This window comes from Cinclus cinclus, chromosome 1 (assembly GCF_963662255.1).
Source record: "Cinclus cinclus chromosome 1, bCinCin1.1, whole genome shotgun sequence".
Taxonomy (NCBI): Eukaryota; Metazoa; Chordata; class Aves; order Passeriformes; family Cinclidae; genus Cinclus; species Cinclus cinclus.
Window position 1 is genome coordinate 132,293,431 of NC_085046.1, and position 24,621 is coordinate 132,318,051.

A 24,621-nucleotide genomic window follows, 5' to 3' on the forward strand; every position below is an offset into this window, starting at 1 on the left:
TTCCCATTGGGTCAGCTCTCTGACTTGAATTGCTCTTGTTTCAGATACTAAACTTTATTTATTTTTTTCCTAGATGCCTTATATTTTATAAGTGCATTTTGGTGGAAGGGAAGGGTTTATAAAATACATATCTAAAAATTGCATCTCAAAATTGAGAGACCATTTCTATGATTTCACTGAACCTAGAGGATTAAATGAAAGCACTAGCGAGAACAGAAATTGATGTATTCTCATGAATCCGAGGCTTCCTACTTCCCAGATGTGCAGTGGCTGATGAAAAGGTAAAGCAGGGAAGAAAGATGCAGAATGTGTTGTATGAAACCAATGTCTGATGCTCAGCATTTGTTGTTCTTCTGGGGGCTGATTAGGGAGATTTTTTTTTTTTTTTAACTTTCGGTAAAAAACTCAGTGGAAGTACTGAAAAAATTTTCTTGTGCTTCAGATACATGCGAATATTATCTTTAACAAAATCTTTTGCTTCCTTATAATCTAATTTCTTAAATGGTATTATATTTTCTATGATAAAAATAATTCTCGAAACCTTGTATTTCTTTTAATAAAAATAGGTATATGTAGAATTTTGAAATGTTCTTTTATTTTATATTATTTGTGCTTTTTAGTAACAGTTCAGTATTATACTGACTATTATATTCTTATGGTAGTGTTTCTGTGACCTACTAGTCTTTTAACACCATGTGTTTTAAACTAATTTGAATCCTGCTGTTAGACAGCTGTTAATTGATTCCACCCTTCTGCAAATTATTTCTGTAGTGTCAGTACTGAGGCACATAACGAGAATGCCTATTCTTACTAATTATTCTTGAAAACAATCTAATCAATTTACTATTATCTTTTTTTGAGAAAAAAATTTTACTGAAAGAAAAGGTGCAATATTGCTTGTTTATGTATTAAGTAGAAATAATTGGCAAAATGTTATTTTTAAAAATGTTCAGAAGTAGAAATAAAGAAAAATCTTAGCGTGTTTAACCTATTTATAAGAGGTTAGCATTCATCAATACATCTGAATGAACACTCAGAGTAAACTATAGTTGTTTTATTTCTCAGTTTGCAGTTCTCTAAAATAATATTATATGATTTAAGGGTTACTGAATACTCGGGCAAAATAAAGGAGGACAAAATAATTTCTACTGTTAGTCCATTTTTCCTATCTGTGATGTTCTTGATTTAAGGAAAAAAAAAGAGTGAAACAAACATATTGCCTAAATATTTGTAGATTAGCAGCTGATACTTACAATCATCTCTTTTGTTCAGCAGTTTTTTCCATGTTGTACCTCTTTTCCTCATACAAATCAAAATTACCCCTGCTGCAATGCTGTATTTTTCGCTGAATTACTTGTATAGAGTAAGAACACATAGTTTCATATGTCTGTGCAATCACGTCAAGTTCAAAGTGAAATTGTTATCAGTGGTGACTTTAATGACATTAACCTTCTGTTACTACAGATTTCCTTTCTTTCTGTTGATTCAAGCCTGCAGTCAGTGAATTCATATTCTCAGATGAAATCTAATAGAGATCAACATCTGCTCTACCAGTCTCATGCTTCAGTACACTTACTAATAATCATTGTAAACTTAATTCATATTCTTTGGAGATATTTAGCTGGAATGTATTCTAATGGTTCAAAGTATGGTTTCTATAAAATTGCAAGTCATGGCTGAAATGAGGAATGAAATATTGTCCCACATGAGCTTCGTCAGTGGTTTTCTTAGATATGTGAGGGTTAGATGTACTTCAGAACAATTTTTTAAAAACCATACTGGTCAAATGCAATAAGCACCTTTTCTGTTTATCAAAGTAGGCTGTTTAATTTATTTGTGAATTGTGCACTGGTTGCTTGTATTCCTCATCTTTTTTTTTGAGGAGGTGAGAAACTAAGGAGAGGAGAACTGACAAATCATAAATTTAATCTAGTATAAAACTAGACAGCATAGAGGAACTGTAAAGAGAGATCTTGGTGAAAACTGGAACTGCTTAGAAGTCCAAAAAATCCCTTTTTTTTTCAATAGGAGAGTCACAGGTGTTTTGAAGATTGTGCAAAATGAATTCCCTTGCACAGTATGACTCAGCAAAAGCAGAAGAATGAAAAAATAAGCAGAGAGTGAAGAGTTCAATAATTGCCAGCTAGACTCTTAAAACCACTGCCAAAAAAATTTTGCAGGTTTTTCAATATGGCAAAAGAAGTCTGTGGAAATGCTTTGCTAAATGAGAGAGTAGAGCCCTCCCTGTGGAAGGCAGTGGACCTTAAAGTTGCACATCAAGTTTTCTGGGTTCATTGCACTCATGGGGCTTTGGGGTTCAGAGTGTGCTCAGCTCAGCTCAGCTCAGCTCCTGGCAGCCTGGGGCTGCTTGGAAAGGTGCTTTATCTGCTCCCTGTCACTGCTGTTTTAAAACAAGTGCCTTGACTGTTGAATACAACAAAGTTTCAAATAGTAGAACTATTATTGAATGATCACCCAGGGACCAACAAAAAGTTTCCCTGATGAGCCATATAGCAAAGGAGAGATGAAGCTGTGTTCAGTGTATTTGCTGAGGTCTTTAACAAGAAGCCCTGTATGTTGCATGGCTATTGTGACAAAGTTCTGGTGGAAAATGTCAATTTTTACCTTCTCTGAATTATTCTTTCATGTATTGAAAGGATCATATTTTGAGTGAAGCAAAATTACAATATGTGCACGAGAGATATTTTCAGTTTTAATTTTCTATTCAACTTTATTCCTTGATAAATTATAGGAAAAAGAGGACAACATTTTGAAGTATTGTTTAGTAAATTATAATTAGGTCTTACAAGTAGATGGCCAATATTCAGTTTTCAAGTAGCTGATGGCTCAGGCCCACTGAGACCATTATTTAATTGACTCAACTTGTCATTTTTTAATTGACCCAACGCTTCTGATAAATAATACTCTTCAAGTAAATGCAACTTGATTCAGGTAATAAAACACAACTTTAGAATTATATTTTCATGGAAGTCTTCTCCAGTTCAAATGTGTATTCTATTAGTCTGAGAAAAAGATTATTAGCAAGACAGTCTGAGATCTAGTTTTGATAGTGGTATGAATACTTACATATTACAATGTTTTTTAATGTCTCTGACTCCTGAAATGTGACGGATACTTAATTTTTAAAATTTCCTTTTCTGCAGTACATTTGGGCCAGTTTTTTAAAATCCTAAATCAAAGCAGAAGAGTGTTTTCTCTTTCAGGAAGAATACAAATAAATGTCAAAGGCTTTCAAGATATTTAGTTCCATTATGGAAATCACAGTCATCAAAACTGAATAGCTGTCTTATATTCTTCTTTGTTATATTTTAAGCACTTAATTCTATTGCGATGTGGGGGTGTTGAATAATTTAACTTTTTGAACAGGAGTACAGATGACAGTCAAGTTATTTGCTTTTCCATAATATTAATGATATCTAATGCACTGCAAATAAGGTTTCCATCAGTGTGGGGTTATGGGTTGTGTATTGAAAGACCTAATGTTATGTATTGATAAACTGCAATAAAAAATAAATATACAGTAATAAGTAGGAAAAAAATATGTTTCATATTCTGTATCTGAAAAAAAAAATCCCATTTATAGAATGTGCCTGACAAAGACATTTTTGCAGGTTCTAGAGTTTTTAAACCATAATACAGATTTTGTTTTATGGTTGTTTCAAACAAGTAGCAATCACAATGGCCTGGAGGGTTTTTCAGAAAAGGTGTGATAGTCTTTTCAGAAAAGGTGGTAATCCTTCTGACAAGAGATATATAGTGCTTAATTCAGCTGGCAGCTGGAGGGTGCATATCACACCCTCAAAGTCCGCTTAGCTTTTAAAGTTCCAGGGAAGTCCGGGAAAAGTGTGGTGTATCCAGCTGGAGGTACCTGATGAAAGGATTTTATTAAGGTCTCTTTAAGGTAGTTAATGGTGAGAAATGGATTAGACAGGCGCTTATGAAGGTGAGTGAGAATTAGCTAGTGATCTAAAAATAGTAGCAGATTTTTCATAGTAGGGACAGGCTGTAAGTTTTCATCAGTACCCTCCTACTGTGATTTCATAACTCTGATTTAAAATGTATAGCATTCATTGTACAACTCTGTATATAGCAGGTATTTTTAAAATTAAAAAATAGTTGAATATTAAGGGGGGGCTAATTGTGCTGTGATGATCAGCAGAGAGAATGACAGACTTTAATACTAAGGGTCTGGTAACTGCAGGGCAGGATGAGCCCTCTCCTGACAGGAGGTTTCTGGCTGATCAGGTGTACAGCTGCAGTTATTTTATTTCTGATGGACAGGGCAATAACTTCTGGTTAGTTCAGTAACTTCAGTAGTGGAGTTAGATGACTTCAACGGGAATGAAATTAATTAGAAAGGGGGTTCGATAATATCAGTCAACATAGGCCAGGAATTAAATTAGTCATGTTTTTCCATCTGGCTGCTTTTTCTGAAGAAAAGAACTATATTTTCAGGTGGATCCTTTTTCTTGCACGTGCCCTAGTAGTTGCCACACGCAGGGCAGCTGTGCAAAGCTTTTTCTTCCTTCATGAAAGGTTGGAGTAGATTGAGGACCCAGCTGCTCTTCACATTTATGTCAGCCATAAATGGTTTCCTATATTTATGTCTTAAATGGAGGAAGGAAAATGACAGTTGGTAGTAAATGTAGCACACGAGGTAAGAAAATGTTTGTGCAAGTGGTATAAAAATATAAGGCTAAATCAACACATCCTCCTCTCATTAACATAGTTAATGCTAGAAAAAATAGGTGTATTTTTTAGTAAGTCATGTGCCAGTTCATCTGATGATGTGTTTCCTTAATAGAAATACATTTTCCTTAGAAACAAGTCTAAAATAATGTTTTTACTTACACAGAAATCCATCTTTTTTATTCCCCCTCAGTCTTCCTCCCATGACATTATAGCCTTAATATCATCAGAAGAGGATTGCATCCATATGAGGACACTGTGACATGGAGTGATATATTAATTTATTTATATGTATACACACACACGTTTTGTATATGTTTATATAATCTTCTATTTGTAGCTAAACCAATTCTTACTGCTGTGTTGTTTGTACTGCTGTAGATACAAGTATGTAGATGTTTAATAATGAAACGTGTACACTCAGACTGCTCCAAGGCACATGTGGGATTTGTCAAACCAGAATCTGTATGGCTTTGTGTGTTACACTGCTTATCCTGGAGTTGATCTATAGACCATATGTACTAGAATGTTTTAATGCTTTGAAGGATCAAATTTGTGGCTCTGAAGTCACATAGGTTACACAGACTAAATATACACACTATGAGTATTAACAGTATAGTATGTGTACATTTCAAGTGTGCACATATTTCTCTCAATCTTGCAGTGAGATTAATATTAATGAATGCCTGTGTCTGATGAGTGCAGATTTCTCCTATATAGGGGACACAACTGGGGAGGGGAAGTTATGCACACTTCTTTATAGCAATGACAGAAATTTTCAGGGATTGGGTAATTTACTATTGGAACGACTTATTTTGGGATGTGGCATGCTTTTTATCATCTGAAGTATTTAAGTGAAAAATACTTATCTTCCTTAAAGGATTTCTGCATCTAATCTCTGTTGTCTTAATGAAGCTTCTATGTTGTTGCAAACTGTCTACATTTGGGTAGTTCCGTTTTGTAATTGTCCCTTCCCATTGGCCATCCTGGTTTTAGCCTTATGAAACTGTTCATGTCACATTACAGCGATTCAAGTTGAGTCCCCAGTAGCAGAATTTGTAGAGGTTTTATGAAACTTGCAGAGGTTATAATTTCTGCTGGTACTAACACCACTATAACAAGACAGATAAGACATTTTAGGTTCACTGTAAGCAAACAAGCATCTGCGTGATGCTTACAGAACTTGTCATGCTTCACACGAACAGTTTCCTTTTTTCAAGATTGAATTAGTTTTCTCATTTGTAGATGCCATTGCAAAGCTAAAGTACTTTACTATTTACAAGGCAATACTGGGTCCAAATCTTTCAAGCACAGTTTAATAATTCTGTATGGTACCTAAGACAGTACAGGATGCCAGTTAGCCAGTCACCCCACATGCCATGCACACTCTGCACTGACAGTTGTGGTTTCCCTTGCTGAGCAGAGACTGCATTTGCTTTCTGGTGTGAAAAGAATTTTTCACATTTTCTCTTCTGTCAGATAGACAGAGCCCTTCATACTTTCCTGGGCACCAAGGGCACCTCTTTCTCCTCCATTAAGCTGAAGTGTTTCCTCATCTAGGAAAACTGTGACAACAACAGGGCTTTGTATTTGCTCACCATTTTTTCCTATCCTTCTAAACACTAGGCAGGATCTTCTGGCTGCTGCCTGCAAGGCTGCCCTTCAGAATCAGTGGTCATTTTGTGAGTGTAGAAAACATTTCAAAAGGGATCTTAATAATAAAAGTAGAATTTAATATAAGGAAGGAAGGACTAGCAGCACAAAAATAGCTTCTCATTTGTATTTTTATTACTTAAAGTTTGAGTTGGTCTACCTTATCCCAGAGAAGGCCCACCTCAGTCTCTTTTTCTGGGATCTTTGCTCCAGTTTCCTGCAGGTTAACTTCTTCAGATCCGTGTAGTGTGAAAAGCCAAGCATGAATCAGGATGTGTCTGGAAAGTATCAGTTTACATGCTTATTTCCCTGTAAGGATTGATAAAGGCAAGATTTTAAGATTCTGTTGGCTTTTTTCCTATTTAACTGATCCCTTCTAATCACGTAGCAAGCAATGTTGTGTCAAACAGAAAACATAACATATATCATATGTTCCAGACATGCACTTTATGAAAATATTACATATAAATGAATCACATGGTTCAATCTGTCATTTTTCAGTGTCAGGAAAGAATATTTGTTAATTATTTTTCCACCTTCCTCTGAAGCCTCAGTAGTTGTCTATAGCTAGATGGTGTCAATGACATCAAAGAGTCAATGCTTTATGTGGCACGGGAACTCCCTTCTGGTATTTGTCTTGCTCAAATGCTTGAACTAATACTGCTACCATCTCTATAGAGATGGAAGGATTCTTTTCTAAAGTCAGGCAGCACTATGAAACTCTTTCCCTTCTCAACACAAAAAAGTAGTTTGTTTTCTGAGTTCATCTGATTTAGACAAGTTCTGCCATTGAATCTTTGTCTGTTTTTCTGCCCTTGGCACAAATTACAGTTTTGTGGGAACTGAAATGTGTGGTTTTGAGCAATAAAAGGTGCTAAAAGAGTAAAAAATCTGAATGATCCTTCTAGCCCAAATTTCCATGGTGATTATAAAACACTATGAAATAGAAGTTTATGGTCAAGTTATATTGTAAAATGATTACAAAGGATTATGAAATTTTGGTACTGGTAAAGGAGTCATGACTACAAAGTAGCCTAAGTATTTTTATTCTATATTTTATAAAGTCGTATTAGCATTTTTCCTTCAAATCTGTTTTTTATTCAAACTGTGCACCATAAGCAGATTTATAGCACGACATACTTCCTTTAATTTGCTACAACATTTTTTTAATTCCTTTAATTTAGTACAAAAAATGTGAGAGCACATTCACAAAGAAACACAATGAACAGATTTCTTTTCCATCAGCTGGCCATTTTATCTCTTAACTAGCATTAACTGTATATTTGTGCTATAAAAAATATTGACAGAATTCTCTTTCTGCTTTCTTACCATGATTATTTAGGAAAAGAAGCCCTTCAATATCAAGAGAACAGAGCAGAAGATACGACCAAAGGGACGAGAGAGACGAATATTCACAGTATGCTACATCAGACAGTGCGATGCCCAGGTCACCATCAGATTATTCAGATAGGCGGTCACAGCGTGGGCCTCAGTTATATGAAGAGCCTGAACTGGGTGATTATAGAGATTCCAGCAGAAGGAGCCGCAGGCGTTCCAAGGAGTATCCGGTAGAAGAAGAAGATGCACAAAGCAGGGAAGAATATGAAAGGCAAAGGAGGGAAGAGGAGTACCAGGCACGATACCGAAGTGATCCTAATTTGGCTCGTTATCCAGTCAAGCCACAGCCATATGAGGAGCAAATGCGTATCCACGCCGAAGTGTCCCGAGCCCGTCATGAACGGAGACATAGCGATGTCTCACTGGCAAATACAGAGCTGGAAGATTCTCGGATGTCCATGCTCAGGATGGAACGGCCGTCAAGACAAAGATCAGTATCTGAGCGCAGGGCTGCCATGGAAAATCAACGTTCATACTCTATGGAAAGAACTCGAGAGGCTCAGGGACCAAGTCCCAATCGTCAGAGGACCACAAATCATAGCCCTCCTACACCTAGGAGGAGTCCAATTCCTCTGGAAAGACCAGACATGAGGCGCTCTGATTCTTTAAGGAAACAGCACCATTTGGATCCCAGTTCTGCTGTCCGGAAAACAAAACGTGAAAAGATGGAGACCATGTTACGGAATGATTCACTCAGCTCAGACCAGTCTGAATCTGTCAGACCTCCACCACCAAAGCCCCATAAAACGAAAAAAGGAGGTAAAATGCGCCAGGTTTCATTAAGTAGCTCAGAAGAAGAGTTGGCATCCACTCCAGAATATACAAGTTGTGATGATGTAGAGATTGAAAGTGAAAGTGTTAGTGAAAAAGGTAAGAGTTCTAAGATTTTGATTGTTTCAGTATATAGATTTGATTTGGTTTCCATTACTTTGGACATGTATTTTAGCTATTTAAATTGATTGCAACCACACATCTACAGCCCTTCACTGATGACTCATCTTTGTAGTGATGGGAATTGGGTTTTTTTTTCTGATTTTGTGTTTCATTTACATACATTTAATGATTTATGTGGAAAAAACAATCACAGCTCTTATAAGTATTTGGATAAGTTCAAAGGTAAAAAACATGCCTACTGAAAAACCTGTCAATGAAATCTGCAAAGTGTCTAAAGCTGGGCTGTCATACAAGGCCATGGTTTCATGTCCATTAATACCAGACTTGCGTGCTCCTGGATCACAATGAGTGCATATTTGATCTGGATCAAGTGTGGGCGCATGACTGTGTTTTTGTTGAATTAACAAGCACACGATACAGACCTTATGCCAGTTTATGCTGTCTGCTGCAGGTTAAAGAATGTCTGATCTGCAAAAAGACCTGTATGTATAAAGTTAACCCATTGAAGTTTTGAGTCAAATTTATAATGACTGATGTGGTTTAAACCAATGGAGGTTTCTTTTTCTTGCGGTGCTATGATGATTTTTGGTTTTTGTGCTTTTTAGAAATACTTTTGGAGTTACTCCAATATCAGAAAGTAAACTGCGATGGATTGGAATTACTTCTGAGCCTATAAAAAGATAATTTCTGTTATAAATATGAAAGTATAGGGGGCCATGAGTTTAAACTCAGTCAAATGAGTATTATTTGCTTACCTTCTTGAATGTTGTATAAGTTTTTGAGTTATTATTCTTATACCAGTGAACCTTTATTACTTCTCCTGAATGGTCATCTGCTGTTGTGGATTGGGAATAGAAAATTTGCTACTACTTATTACTCTTATTAATATTGCTGTCAAATTGATTTTGAAGCAAGTAATTAACTTGAGTAAGTGAAATAACTCTGAATTTTCATATGTCAGTATCCACAGCCATGGTCTGATAAATAAGGAGTAAGATAGTGTAGAATGGAAGGAAATATCACCAGGTCAAAGTAGACAGTTGCATATACTTATGTGAAACAACTCTGCTGAAACCTTTACCCCCTTAGTGTTTTTGATAAGTAGAAAAAACTTATACTGAGTTCATGGTGTTCATGATTTTGTTCTTAGAAGCAACCTTGAGGAAAATAGGACCAATCAATACATGGGAAGTAGTGACAAGATGTTTATATAAGGCAATTCAGGGTAGGAAGTGTAATATACAAAATAATATACCAACAGTATATTTTTGGTACACATAACACACAAAGCATATACATTTAGGATTATAAAAACATAGAATCCTTTAGGTTGGAAAATATCTGTAAGATTATTGATTACCACTAATTTAGCACTTCCATGGCTTCTAACATGTCAATAACCTTTAGATCTGCTGCTGCATGGCTCTCTATCCCCTACCTCCATGGAGACAGCAGAATGAAGGATCCCACTAGCACAGTGTTTCTCAGGCACTGGAATGCTGCTGCCTGGTTTATCTGTAACAAATCTGGTTTCATGGTTTCATCTGTTTTTTTTTTTTCATCCAGTTTTCCCCTTCAGACCTAGTTTAAAGCTTTCTCCATGAGCCCTGCTAATGCTCAAGAAAAATCCTTTTCCCCTTTTGGGACAGGTGACCCCCATTTGTCATCAGCAGGCCTGGTGTCATGTACACTGTAAACACGATCAAAAAACCTGCAAAATTCTGCTGGTGACACCAGGCTCAGGGTCAAGCATTGATCTGCTGGTTGTCCCTCTCTTCCCTTCTCATTTCCTGCAACTGGGAGAATAGAGGAGAAGCCCACTTGTGCTCCTGATTGTTAACCCATCATCCTAAAGCTCTGATGTCTCTCTTTGATTGCTCATGGACTTATTGCCACGTTGCTCCCTACCTGAAAAATCTGTAATGGCTGAGGGCCTTTCCAGGACAGGAACCTTTCCCATCACAGCTTGTTCTCAGGGATGCACCAGACTTTGCCAAGAAGTGGGTTTGGTCTATGTACTGGGCCTTCTGCTCCCCTCAGATGGGAGTTTAATACTTGCTGTACAATTCTAGATTCTCTGTCATAATAATGATCTTACAAAACTTACAGCTTTCATTTAAATAATTCTGCATTTTAAGCGTCAAAGAAAACATTCTTATTGACAACGACAGTTAATGACAATGTCGTGTCTGTCCTGATTTCTGAGGTAGTGAATAAAGTTAGATATTTGTTATACCAATTAATTTCAAAACCTTGCAAAGATTTTGCAGGAAAAATAATGCTCCATACTACGCTTTGTTAATCTTGATTGAATCACTGACTGAAGTACTTGACTGAATTACAAAGTAAGCACTTTAGTCATGACATATTCACTGTGGCCCAGTGGTGGTCTGAGGCTGGAACCAATGTGGAGGATAGCCTTGGTTTTACATAAAAGAGAAGAGCAACTGCTTGAACTGGGGGAAGATGTGACTGGTCCTGACTGTGCCTGCTCCCAGCCTGTGCTGGGGGTCCTGGGCTGCGAGGAGGTGACCATGGATAGCCCAGGAAGCCATTCCAGCACTAACACCTGTACCTGGGAGCAGAGCCAGCCTCGGCAGCCCTGGTCAAATAATCGAGTAATATCCTCAGACACTCCTATTTCTCCCCTGCTCTTTAACCGCTGGAGTGGAATTTTCTGCAAAGTGGGACTGTGACTCCCTGAGCAAGGAACGTGGCCCTGCTAGCACTGACGTGAAGGGCTGAGATGGTATTTGGTGGGTAAGATGTGCTAAGACCATGGTTGGGAGCTGACACTGTGACAGTCGAGTTCATTCTTTAGAAGCTCAGGAAACAATGCATGAGAACAGTGTTAAATGGATATAGCTGAGATTAAAAATGTGTTTACTTAAAACTTAGGTTGTGCCAGAATTAGACGTATTTTTCAGAGTGAATTTTGTGCAGGTCTTCACAGACGTTGAAACTCTGTCTTTACTGACATAACCAAACACCAATTTAACAGATAGCCTCTGCCTTTTTCTGTGAAGAGCATGAACAGTTCTTTCTTACTGTATTATTCAAATTTTTCAGAAATTCACAATATTTTTGCACATTATGTAAGAGACCCTTCTTTCTGTGAATATCAGAGATCTGGAACTGCAAAGATGTCTCCATTTACAACACTTATTGCTGGTCCTGAGATCAGTGTAGCAAACAGTTCAAAGCTATATCTCCATGACAGGACCTCCTGCCTGTCTTAGGAAATACACTTTAGAGAGGAAAAAAAGAAGTTGCCTATGTTTTGGACCAAAATATTAAGTGTAGTGCTATTTTTCCTAGGAATGAAAGATCAAAATTGCTTAAAATATTGGAGAAAAGCAGTTATTGAAATGCCATTGTTTTTCATGAAATCATAAATTTTAAGTAGCTCTAAAATAAATCCTCCATCATCAAACCCAGGGATTATAATGACATATTTATATATGTTCTAGACTGTTCAAATCACCAATTATTTCTAAAACCATCTCAGTTTACATGGTGCAGTTTTAAGGCTCTGAGAAACATGGCTTATAAAAAGAGAACAATTGTGATGGTATTGTAGGAGACTGAGAACTGAACTATGTCACCTGCAGAGGTGCAAATAAAGCTGAATGTTGTGGTGTGCAAGTTAGGCCAACCTTTCTACATTGCTTGTCCAATTTAAGTGTCTTCTGTTGTAGGGGACAGTTAAAGTATTTTTTTCCTGCATGTTCAGTTTGATGTTTCTGTTCAATTCTAAGGAAGAGGTCTTAGGGGAGGTTTTAAAGGGCCCCCATAATTTGTTAGCCAGTGTGAAGCAGATGTGAAGCAGAGTATTACTGACTAATTCTGTGTGTCCACAGGCTTTATAGGTAAATTTAGAAAATCAAATAGTACCACTGCCCAGGTATTCCTTATGGCAATACTGTCACATCTACAGTCTGCCAAAGGACAAATCTGAAGAGACTCAGGAAAACTTGTGATCCTTGGGGTTGTTGTACCCCCACTCAGAACACAGGCATGGAAGAGGTGACCTGCACTGAAGTGTCTGCACCTTCCCCAAACACTTGAGGGTCTTAAAAGCCCTATAAGTCTTTACAAATCTTTCAAACTCTGGGGATTAAGCAAGAGGCAGTCTCTACATGGAATACGAGAATTCATTCAAGGAAATCTAGGTGCATGATAGTTCTAAATATTGGCCTAATTTGTTCTAAGTATAAAGTAGGACATAGTAGATTCTCCAGTGACGGTAAACAGTTCAGGCATACATGCATACCATGCTCCCAGCCACTTTTCAAAGCACCCTGTGAGAGGTACTTGTTTGCACAAATGGTGGATGACATCTAATGTGGGTGGAATCTGTGGTGGGAAAGCCAAATACATTTGTGTTTTGTCAGTTCTTAAATTCAGTGTTTGCTTTCACTCTTATTTTATTAAAGCATGATAGCTGGTTAGTTTTTATTATCAAAGAAACTCGTATGCATAGAAAGATAGAATCCTTTAGGTTGGAAGAGATCTTTGGGATAAAGTCCAATGGTTAACTTAAGAATGACAAGTTCACCACTAAACCAGTGTGACATCCATGCCTTTTAAATACTTCCAGGAATAGTGAATCCACTAGTTCCCTGGGCAGCCTGTTCCAGGGTTTGACAATCCTTTTGGTGAAGATTTTTCTCCTTATATCCAGTCTAAATTTCCCCTGCCACACCATGAGGCCATTTCCTCTCATTCTGTTCCTTGTTACTTTGGAGAGGAGTCCCACACCCATGTGACTACAGCTCCTCTCAAGTAGATGTAGAGGGAGATAAGGTCCCCTCCTATTCTCCAGGCTGAGCAGCCCCAGCTCTTTCAGCCATTCCTCATAGGAGTTGTGCTCCAGACCCTTCACCAGCTTTGTTACCCTTCTCTGGACTGGCTCCAGCACCTCAATGTCTGTCTTTTGAGGGGCCCAAAACCAAACCCAGTATTTAAAGTGCAGCCTCAGCAATGCTGACTACAGGAGGATGCTCACTGTCCTGGTCCTGCTGGCCACACTATTGCTGATACCAGCCAACATGTGACTGGCCCTTTTAGTCACCTAGGCATGCTGCCAGCTCATATTCAACCAGCTCATATTCATCCAGCTGTTCACCAACACCCCCAACAAAACCTGTGTATAGACTTGAGCAGTCTTTAAATATTAATCATCCCTGTGCTGTTGATTGAAAGCTGCAGAATGCAGGCTGTGTGAGCAGCCTGTACTTGCAGGACCAGGTGGAAATATGCTGTTCTTTGTCACTAAGCACACAGAAAACAAACATATATAACCTTGCATGGTCATTTACAAACATATGAAGAACTTCCTGTTTTCATGATAAAAGTTTTTATATCCACATGTCTGGAACAGCTTCCAGGACCTACTTGTTTTCTTGCAGATTTGAAACCAATCTGGTAGATATCCAATTTACTTCTTGATGGAGAATTATGTCTACTTGAAACAATATGCTTGTCAAAAGTTAGAAAAAGTATGATAGCTCATGGTGTGAGGAGCAGAAAGCACATTTCCCGAGTGCTACTGCAAGAACAGCGCATGTCTTACATGAGCAGAGATGCCAAAGAAGTGGGACTCCGTCACAGAGCTCTCACTTTTAAATTCAGAGAGATAAGGGACCTGATTTCAATCCTGCTTGTGCCAGTTTCATGCATCTTCAACAACTTTGACTTCAAAGTTACACTGCGCTAAATTAGATCAGAACGAGGTCATTGTTTCTAAAATGTGTTTCATTCAGGTTAGAGAGTTCCTGAAAGTCTAACTTCTCTGGAACAAATTATACTAGAAGGCAGAATTTCAGGACTGAGCTGCAGCAGTTGAAGGAAGAGACTGAATTTGCACACAGTTTCAGTATAGAAATATCTTACAATTCAAAGAACAAATTTTAAATGATCAAGAGAATAATTGATTATTGAAATGCTTGACATGCTTTCTTAAAACAGACTTCAATGAGTGACAAAGTTTTATTATTTCACTTAATATCGCAGTTTAGGATATTGTACTTTGTTTTTGTAATTAAGTAGTTTTTTCTTTTTATAGAAGACACCTCAACCTCTTATGTAAGGTAAAAGTAACTTAAATATATAAAGAGTTTAACTGGAAATTCATAACACTATTATTTCATTTTTTAAGCTTACTCATATAAACTGCCTCTATTTTAAGTGCAAATATAAGAAATATTGAGAGATAAGAAATACTACACTTTTCTCTATATATTTTTAAGCCATGAAAAGCCACTGCTTTAAAAGTACTTCTTACAACATTGACTAAGAAGTACCTATTTAAAAATATTAGTATTGCCTATGATATTTTAAAAAGAATATTTTTCACAGAACTAGAATGTTTAAAGCTACAGAAATTTCTAATTGCAGAGAATTTTTAAAAAAGTTTTGCCAAACCTCATAGTTACACACTTCCATGTTCCTTAGAAGATATGAAAAGGGTGTGATCTTTTGCAATGTTTAGAAGACTACTGTTAAAAATTTTCAATTTGCAGTAATTTATAATAGTGGCATATGACAATAACATCCCTCATAAAAAAAAAGCCCTTCCTTTTCCCTATTCTTGGCTGCATATTCCCATCCTTATTATTGCTCCTGCTGGCAGAATCATTCAGGCAGATGCATCAAGCCTGGAAACTTTCATGGGATAACTCTAACTAGGCAAAAAGGTAGTAAATATTAACATTAGAAGCTTCCTCATAAAATGATGATTGTACTCTAAGATACTAAAATACATGCTGAAAAGATGGTGTGTAACTGATTATGCTTTCTCAGAATCTGAGGATGGACAGGGATTTCCTGAAGTCAGGAAGAAGAAATATTTTCATATTATAATCAGGGCATACAGAATATTTTATTATAGGTAAATGAACATTAATAAATTCATACCATTTCAAACAAAAATGTCTAATATTCAAATTTATTGATTAAAACCTTTCTTAAATTGCAGTCTCAACCTTTTGTAAACAAATGTACAGGAATAATTAAAACTGTAATCCTTTAATCATGTTTCCTTTTACTCTGTGATTTTGCTTGAACTATGGTGTTAGCAGAAATGTTGTCTGGGCAAAAGATTAATAATCTTCTGAGATGATCTACAAAAGAACTATGAGTTATTACTAAAGTATTTTAGTGCATTTGTTGTACTTATCTGTGGGTTCAGGTGACATTAAGTTTATCATTAATAAAACAACATGATTTTTAATATTTTTTTTACTTATGGAAAATTTTTATCATTGGAAGCTAGCTTTAGTTTACCTTTGTGACACTAACTGCAAGATGTAGGTTCACCTGGAATTTGTGAAAATGTTCTGTTCTGAAGGTAAGAATTGTTTTTTCTCAGTTGAAACTGTAGACCACTGAATTATATGAGTGACCAGTATTAAAACTATCATAAAAACATGTTTTGTTTTCTCTGCACCCTTTTTTTATCTTTTCAAAATTTAAATAGAAAACAAAAGAAACTTGAGTTATCATTCCAAGATAATTTTTCACTATCCTTTGCCATCTTGGCAGGTGAAATATCTGCTGAATAAAATCAATAAATATCCATTAACTTTTTAAGGAAAAGAAATATTTGTACAAACATGGCTGGAAAGGGTGACATCCTATGAAATGGAAGGCTTCCAGTGTAGGTAATGCTTATCTTATTCAACCTGCTCCACTTCTTTCATACAACTATTTCAGTTTTACTAAGTTAGAAATTTTTACTTGCCTACCAAATCTTGCATCAGGGCTAAGTGCTAATAATTTATACAGACTTGGCACAGATGAGGCAAAATGAAGACCTGCTGGATTCTGTCTAAAACATTTCAGTTTTTACAATGCAATGATAGAATAATAAGCCATCATGGAGTTTTCATTTTGAAGTTTTCTGAATATTTATGTAAATACTCTGGTTTTGTAGTCTTTTTTATGGAGGAGTCCCAGCAAACAGAAATAATGTCAACACAGAAAGAAAAAAAACCAAAACATGTAATACTTCCAGAATACATGAAGTGTGTGTTTTTCAAATTATAATTTTCTTCATACTTTGATGAAATCATTATTGCTCTAATAAAACACTTCTGTCTATCACAGATTAGACTCAGTGTTGTTTTAGATTATGTTAGTGCTTTCCTATGGTATATTTAAACTAATTTTGCAGGTAATTTTGTTTCTTCTTTAGTTAACTATCAGAAACTAAATGGCCACTGTCAAAAAATTTACTTAACTAACTAATTAAAAACAATATTATTTAGTTGGGAATATTTTATCAATTGTATGGGTTTGTTTTTTGGTTTTTTTGCATTTTCTGTAAAAACATATTTCTTGTTCTGTTTTTATTTTTATGTATATTTCTTTAAGGATAGGATAATCAGTATGGGAGACTACAGAAAGCAAAGTGAAGGGGAAATAAGCAGAACGAGCTGTACATATATCATCCATGTGAAAACTGTAGCTAAGATGCTCTGGCCTTTAGCCCTGTTGTCCCAAGCTTCCCAAAATGTGCCATTCAAGACCTGGAGTTATTCACATAAACTGCTTGAGATTAAGCTGAATGTTGTTGAGGGTGAGACCAAGAAGCATATGCTTTTCAGAGGAAAGCATGTTCTTTCCATCTTTTCACAGTTCTCACTCCATCCAAGCCTTACCAACTGCAATTCACAATCTGGGCACCAGCAAGAAATATTTGGTATGCATAGTCTGGGCAAAGTGGCACCAGTTTCTGTGTCCTTCTCTGTCTGGCTTCAGCTGCAGCTGTTCAGGAGCTGCTGTGTAACAGTGAAGCTGGTCCTGAGCTGAAGGCATTGGCACATGGATGAGGGGTGAGACAGACACTCTGGGCAATCACAGTGACAATCCTACAGAAACCCTTCCCAGTCAGAGCCATCCACAGGTGCCAAAAGATGTGTGCCTCAAAAATCAGGCCATCAGTCAGGCTTAGGAATCTGATTATTGATTTAGGAATGCAATTTCACCCTATTTCTAGCTCATTTCAAAATTCTAGTTAACTTTTTCCAATAATAATGTTCTCTTGAAAGTATATTTAAAACCCTACAAATGTGTTTCAAAGTTTTTGCTGTCTGTCTTTAATATAATTTCTCCTCTGATGGTCCACTGATGTTAAAATCCTTATTTTAGGGGTAAGGTAGAAAAAATGTGATGTAATGATAATGCCATTTTTGATAATTAAGAAAATATTAAATTAAAATGTTTGAAGAGGATTGGGTCATTGCACTCTATATGTTGAGATATTTATTTTGCCTTGGAATACAAAGTACCTACATCTCTCTTAAGAGTGAAGTTTTATGCTAACATATATAATAATACTTTTACCTTTTCTACTGAAGTAGTCCTGTTTTTCATGGAAAGGTTAAAGACTATTGCACAAGGAAAAGCATATTTAGCCCCCATTGCTTTTTCTTCGTTATAAATAATAACTCTTTTTTTGCCATAAAGTATGTGGCTTTGAAATGTGAAATGATTAAAAGAAATTAATTTCCAATTTACTTCAGAAAACATTTCACATAAATATATCATGCTTTTCTGCTAAAATAGTGACATCTTGTAATATTCAGTTGTATAGAGGACAAAGCAGACTGCATACTGTTGGTCCTAACTAGTAGATGAACCAGGTTGGACATTGTTACATGTTTACAGAACCATTACAGAATAAAAGAGAAAGGGGAAAATGGAGAAATATCTCTCAGAAATTTCACTGAGGTTTCCCCAACAGGATTGCTCTTACTTACACTGCACCCTGGTCCCCTTTGTGTAACCCATCAAAGTGTTTGCTCAGTGGTTCTTCTTCCCTTTACTGAATTTTCAATTTTTCTCTTGTATAGTTTTTTTTTTTTACCCTTCCCTCTTTTTTGAAGCCATGTAGTTTGGGCAATGATTTGTTTGATCATGCTGTATCACTTAACAGGCTTTCAGACAATGTGAAGATACTTTTAAAAGAGTTTATTTCAGTTAATATTTAACTTGCTAAACTGTCAGAAGTGCTGTGGAAGTCAGGTACATCTGAGTTCTCCATTTCACCTCACTGATGAAGTAAGTAGTTTCCAAGGAATGTTTGAGTAGCATTTATGAGCATGGAGAAGTAGAATGTGAAAGAAGCCTGTGTGGTATTGGAGCTTCTGGTTAATGTCTCATCTGTTTCAATAGAAAAGTGAACCTAATAACTTGTATTCATGCAGCAGTGTAGTCTATGTTAAGATATTCTTTTGAAATGTGTAAAGGCAGATGAGCAGAATGAATATGTACATAAAAAAATACCTGTGTCACACACTGAGGCTTAGACCAGACTGAAGGCATGAATTCTTATGAAAATGTGCTCAGATCGATGGTATTCTAGAGAAACATTCTCTAAGAAATAGTTCCAGTGTTTGTACTTTCTGCCTTTCTGAACATTAGGATTATGAATATCTTTTAGGTTCCTAGTTATATAATCTGTTTACTTGGAAAATGTAAATATATGGTCATTAGTTATATAATCTAAATAGAATGAAATAAAAGTTTTCATCACAGACCTCCATGACTATTTACTGTTTTGCCTATTTATAGGCCATTTTCTGTATACATCTGTAACAAGGAAAGGCTGGGCTTATGATGCACTATGAAAGATGTTTAGATAGTACAGTTCTTGCTAGTTTTAGGAAGTAAATGTATGCAGTACATTTTGTTGGATTTTATAATTTCTAATAATTTTACTATTTCTGCATATTATTGTTTGGTCTTAATGTTTTCCAAGTTTAATTCTGAAAATCTGTTCATACTGAATGTTTCTAAAAGATGAGTTCCTTTGAAAAGTCTTCATGGTCTGTGTTATCACACAATTTTAAGACACTTTAAAAAAGAATATTGCAATTCCACCATTTTTTTAAAGCTAGGATATTGATGCGTTGAAGAAATTGAATTTGTTCTTGAAAGCTTCTGACTGAAGAAGGTCATCAGAGTTAAGTTTGAACTCCAGACTAGTATCCCAGCACAATTTAAAGGGCTGCTTTTTAAATTTGTTTTTGTTTGTTTGTTTTTGGGTTTGTCATTCCCCCCTCCCCACTTCAGTGTACAAAGTATATTTATGAGGCTGAAAGTTCCTTGTCTTCTGACCTATGTAATCCATTGCCTCAAGCCAATCACTATGAACCTTTACAAAAGCCAAGGCTGGTCAGTAGTTGAAATCTTCATAGATGTAATTCAGTATAACCAGAGGTAGTGGGAGAAGGTTTTCTGCTATATGGCTTCTGTGTGTAGTATTGCAAGAAAAAATTAATTTCTTCAAACCCATGAATTTCATTGTAAATGTATAAAACTTTCATGGAAACTCAGGCCAGTAGAGTGGGTGAACCAATTTAAAGACCCCATAAAAAGTGGAGAAGTCACCAAGTGTGAATGTCCCACTTCAAGACACTGAGACCACAAGGTTTTATCTTGAAGTGTGGCTCAATAAGGTGAGCTGTGTCATCTGGAATGAAATCATCCTATCATCCTCATCCTGTCTCATGATTGTTGATCTGGACCAAATCCATAATTTAGCTGAGTTTTAGTGAGACATTTTAATTTAGTTTATGAAACTAAACTGCTGCAACAAATGAACACATTCCTTTCACTTTAATAAAATGAAGAATTACTGTGGCATATCACACCTTTGCCAGAACTGGCACAAAAGAGCACAGTCAGACTGCTGGGAGCAGCATGGAGAAGAGTGAGAGCTGTGCCCAGTGACAAAGAGCTGTTAGATAACTCAGCTGCCTCATGGACCACATTTCCACTGAGCAGTAAATAATAGCATGACTTTCAAGCAACACTGGCAGCATCATAGGCAAAATTGCAAGTTATAAAGGGTGATGTAAGTGACATATTGAGAGATGACAGTAGGTGAGAGCCTCTTGGTATTCCTTTTTTCCTAAAATTGAAACCACATATCTTATCTAAAGATAGGTCTATACTGCAGCCCAAGGCATGACTGCAGCTCATCTTGACAGATTCAAACTAGTTTGGAGGGCAGTAGTTTAAAGTGCTGATAGCTGGAGCTGCACAGTGCTGGCTGCTGAGACCCTGGGTAAATATTCACGTGATGAGTGTGTGCTGAGCTGCTGTGCCCATGTCCTTGTTACTAGAGAGGCTCTGCTGGTGTACATTTACCCTGTGAGATAAGCAGCTTTTCAACCTTGGCCTCTGGAAGAAGATGACTTCTCTAAGCAGTAAGCTTGTGCAAATAAGAATCTTTTATGGCACCTGTGTAAGATGAGAACAGGCATCTAGGAAAATGCCAATACTTTGTGTTACTGCTGTAGGTTAAGTTCACAAAATATATGGTTATGGCAAACTTTGTAGCAGAAAAATGTATTATCTACTTAATACTGACTTTTTACTAATAGTTTTTTGTAAGAAAGAAAAAATGCATCAAAAATAGATACGCATTAAGGCATCTTGACATGACTCTCATTCAATACTTTCTGAGCCTAAATTTCTGCTGTTCCCTTCTCTTTTATCTGTGCAAAGTAACTAAAAATGGATGTAAGACATTCATATTCTGATTTGCTAGCATTAATACTAACACCTTCCTTGTGTTCAATCCATAGTAGATCAGATGATTAGACAACATTCACTCTTCAGGGGGAAGATAAAAGCTTTGTTTTTCAAAAGTGGTAAAGTCTCAGTGTGTCAATGAAATTCAATGAGAGCACAGAATGCTTAGTCAACACCTTTGTTCTTTTAAATATCTAGAAAGAGCCTTGTACACAGTGCCCTATCTCTTTGAGTCATTTACATTTGTGTCCTGTGAGTGTGAATTCCCATCACCCTGTGAAGGCACTGACCTTCAGACTCTGCACAGATGCAGATTGCTGCACATTTTACAGAGCTGTGTGAAGCTGAAGTTCCCTTTTTATTGACAACAGTAAATTGTGCTGTAAGAAGTGCTATGAAAATGCATTGTAATTATGTAATTTTGTTCCTAATTATAGATAACAGTTACATGTCGCCTGTTTGAAAGAAACAGGCTGTAGCACAGTTTCAGATTTCCTGCCTTGTCTGTAGGTTCCATATCAGTGAGTCTTGGCTGTCTGTGCTGTAGTTTTCCTTGCTGCAGGCTGATTTTTTTCTTCTTCTTTGTTTTTTTAGCGCCCTAGCAATTCCAAAAATGTAACAGTCATTTTGAGGAGTGGGTCTGCAGGAAGATGTCTTATTTTGTTCATGTTAAAACACTTAAGACACTAATTTGAGGTGGTGCATCACCTTCCTTCTGAGGGTGTGCCTTTTATGTCACTAAGAAAACTGGCAGAGTGTTTATTATAAGCCTGTGAACAAAAATCACAATTCAAAGAGGCTTAGGAGAGAATTGTTAGCATTTGGTTGCTAGTATCTATGGCTCTGCTGAACTTGAGGCTGCTGTGTATACCAGTAATATATAACCTTTCCTAAGAAATCAACTCGTTTTGTCATGCATACTCATAGCCATATGAGGATTTTCCCTTTAAATGCTCTGAACCAAGGCAGTACAGGATTACAAAAAACCCAGTATATATTTTGTATTCTTGATATGTCTTCTACATCCTGCTGACCCCAGGACTCCTTATGTTGGTTGGTGAGAATGTTGTTAAATATTGTTCAGATAGTACCATCTGCAATTTAATTAAGATTGTTATCATAAGTTATTTTGACTTGTAAAAATATTGTTCTTAAAGTAAATTCCTACAGTCAAGATCTCTGGCAGCGGTGCAGTAAAATACATTATTAAGTGATTTCTTTGGCAATAACAAGCCATAGAAACTGTCTCTCCTGTTCTCTATTACATGGTTCTTGTCAGTTTATTGCAAAGGGATAAGCAAACTCAAAAAAACAAAACTTCAGAAATTTTATTTTGTGAAACAAATTTCAATAACTTTTTAGATTTTAATATATTTCATAATTCTTTTAGCTATTCTATATTTTTCTGAGTACTTGTTCTTTAGATCTTTCTAGCTGAATGTTTTTCTCCAATTTGCCTTTGAAAATTGTGATGTTGTAAGAGTAGAAGTTATTAAAGATTTATCTTTGCATGATTGCAGCTAGTATAGTTGCCAAATCTTTTCTAATCATATTTGTCAAGAGGGGTTGTAAATAATTTTCAAATGGATTGTCTAATAGCAAGTGACAGGAGGGAATTCAACTCAGTTGTAGAAGATTGATGGATTTGAGTTTCCCCCTGAATTTTAGGCTTTGGATCTGTATTCATTTGTAGATCCTATTTCATGAGGTTTGATTATTTTATGTGTAACTGAAGTTACATATACAACTGCTCCCAAAAGCTTTACTGTTCTTGGAGGATGGAGTGGGTAGGGTGTCAGTGTGACTCCTGGTGGATACAGCTGCAGTTCAAGTGTTGCACAGCTGTGACTGGACTGTATCACATCAGCTTGTGATGTTCTAGTGTCTGCTAGAATGGTAGATACATACTTCTGCCTCTCCAATTTATTCTTTATTAAGGTGAGCCTTGCTGGGGTGCAGAAATATTTTGGTTCCACAAGTATCTGCTAAGTAGCTGGCATTTTCACTTCCATGCTCCCCCAAAACTTTTTCACCCCCGCTGGCTCGTCAGCAGCTCACTAAGCTCACTTGGATGTCTTAGGAGTCCACAGTAGTTCTTTTTCAAGGCCAGGGATCTGGCCTGCCTATCAGAGGTTTAAATTTGGTATTACATAGCATAATCCCTCACATGCTTTGGCTGTTATATTCCCTGTAAAAATAAAGCAGATTTTGCTGAGCTAAACAGCCCCATTGGATCATGTACTTGCAAAATATTTATGATAAAAACATAAGCATAAAATTGAAGCTGCATTTCCAAATTACAGGCTGAGGAATAGTCAAGAGAGTCCTAATCCTTGAGTGCTGCTTTTAGGTAGTATTGCAATAGAACCAATATAGCACTGTCTAGAGTCTAACTTGATCAACTGACAGTGATTTATTGAGCAGGAGAGCTCTGCTTTAGGACCTGTGGAATGTTTCTGCTGTTTTTCCTAAATTGTTTTTATAGCTTCACAGAATTTGGAATGAATAATTACCATTACAACATCTAACACAGCCTTCTATTTATCACAGTCCATTCAGTGACATGCTGTTAATTTGTTATTGAGCTCAATAAACTTGTATTACTGAAGAACATCTCGTGCTTGATCAAAGGGCATTTCTTGAAAGGCATCCAGTATTTGTGGGAAGGAGAGATGAAAATCTATTATGTCTCTTAATGGTTAATTTAAATAGATTATTTCTGTTGTCATTTAAGGTGAGGATTTACAGTGAAAAGATTCATTTAGCCTTGCATGTGTTTTAAACCTTCATCTTGAAAGATACAGTCTTAATTTTAATGCATTCTAAATCATCTTAAAGTGTAAGTTTCTGCATTTGCCCAAGACTGTGTAAACAGAAATAGAGAGCAACACTCATAACTATATATATTCTGGGCTCCTAGGATTGCTCCAAATGGTAAAACTTAATCTCATTATAATTGAATAATCTTTATTAATAATTATGAGGACTGAGCCTTTCTAAAAAAGAAAAAATAATTTTAGTTCAATGCCTGAACAGGTCTCAAAACTGCTGTGCTGTGGAGTTCAGCTAGATGTCTTTTCCATCTTTTAATATGAGAAGTTTTGAATTTAAAAGATGTGAAGAAATAAGCAGAACAGATTATACTGTGTTTTAATTACAGAATGATATTTATGTTTGAGAATATGCATTGCTGTGTACCTCTGATGGACTGGCTGATTTGTTTTAGGTTTTCAACATAGTCTTCTAGATATTGTGAGCTAACAAACCTGTAAACAGATTAATATTATTTAAAGAAAAATATTAAAATTTGATAAAAGTTTATATAGGAAAAAATCTACAGAGAAAAGAACAATATGTTTTATTGGAAGAAAATTTCAAAAACAATTGCATTTACAGTAAATTCTTTCCTTCTCTTTAAAA

The 24,621-nt window shown here is 36.2% G+C and overlaps 1 protein-coding gene across 41 annotated transcripts in view; it reads left to right on the forward strand.

The window, feature by feature from the left end:
* Nucleotides 1-24,621, forward strand: part of RIMS2 (regulating synaptic membrane exocytosis 2) — a 449,594-nt gene that overhangs the window by 187,096 nt on the left and 237,877 nt on the right. For all 41 annotated transcript variants that reach the window (XM_062490879.1, XM_062490968.1, XM_062490936.1 and 38 more), the window contains one exon: nucleotides 7,706-8,631. In XM_062490879.1, coding sequence (XP_062346863.1) covers nucleotides 7,706-8,631 — 926 coding nt within the window. The remainder of the gene's footprint in view (nucleotides 1-7,705; nucleotides 8,632-24,621) is intronic.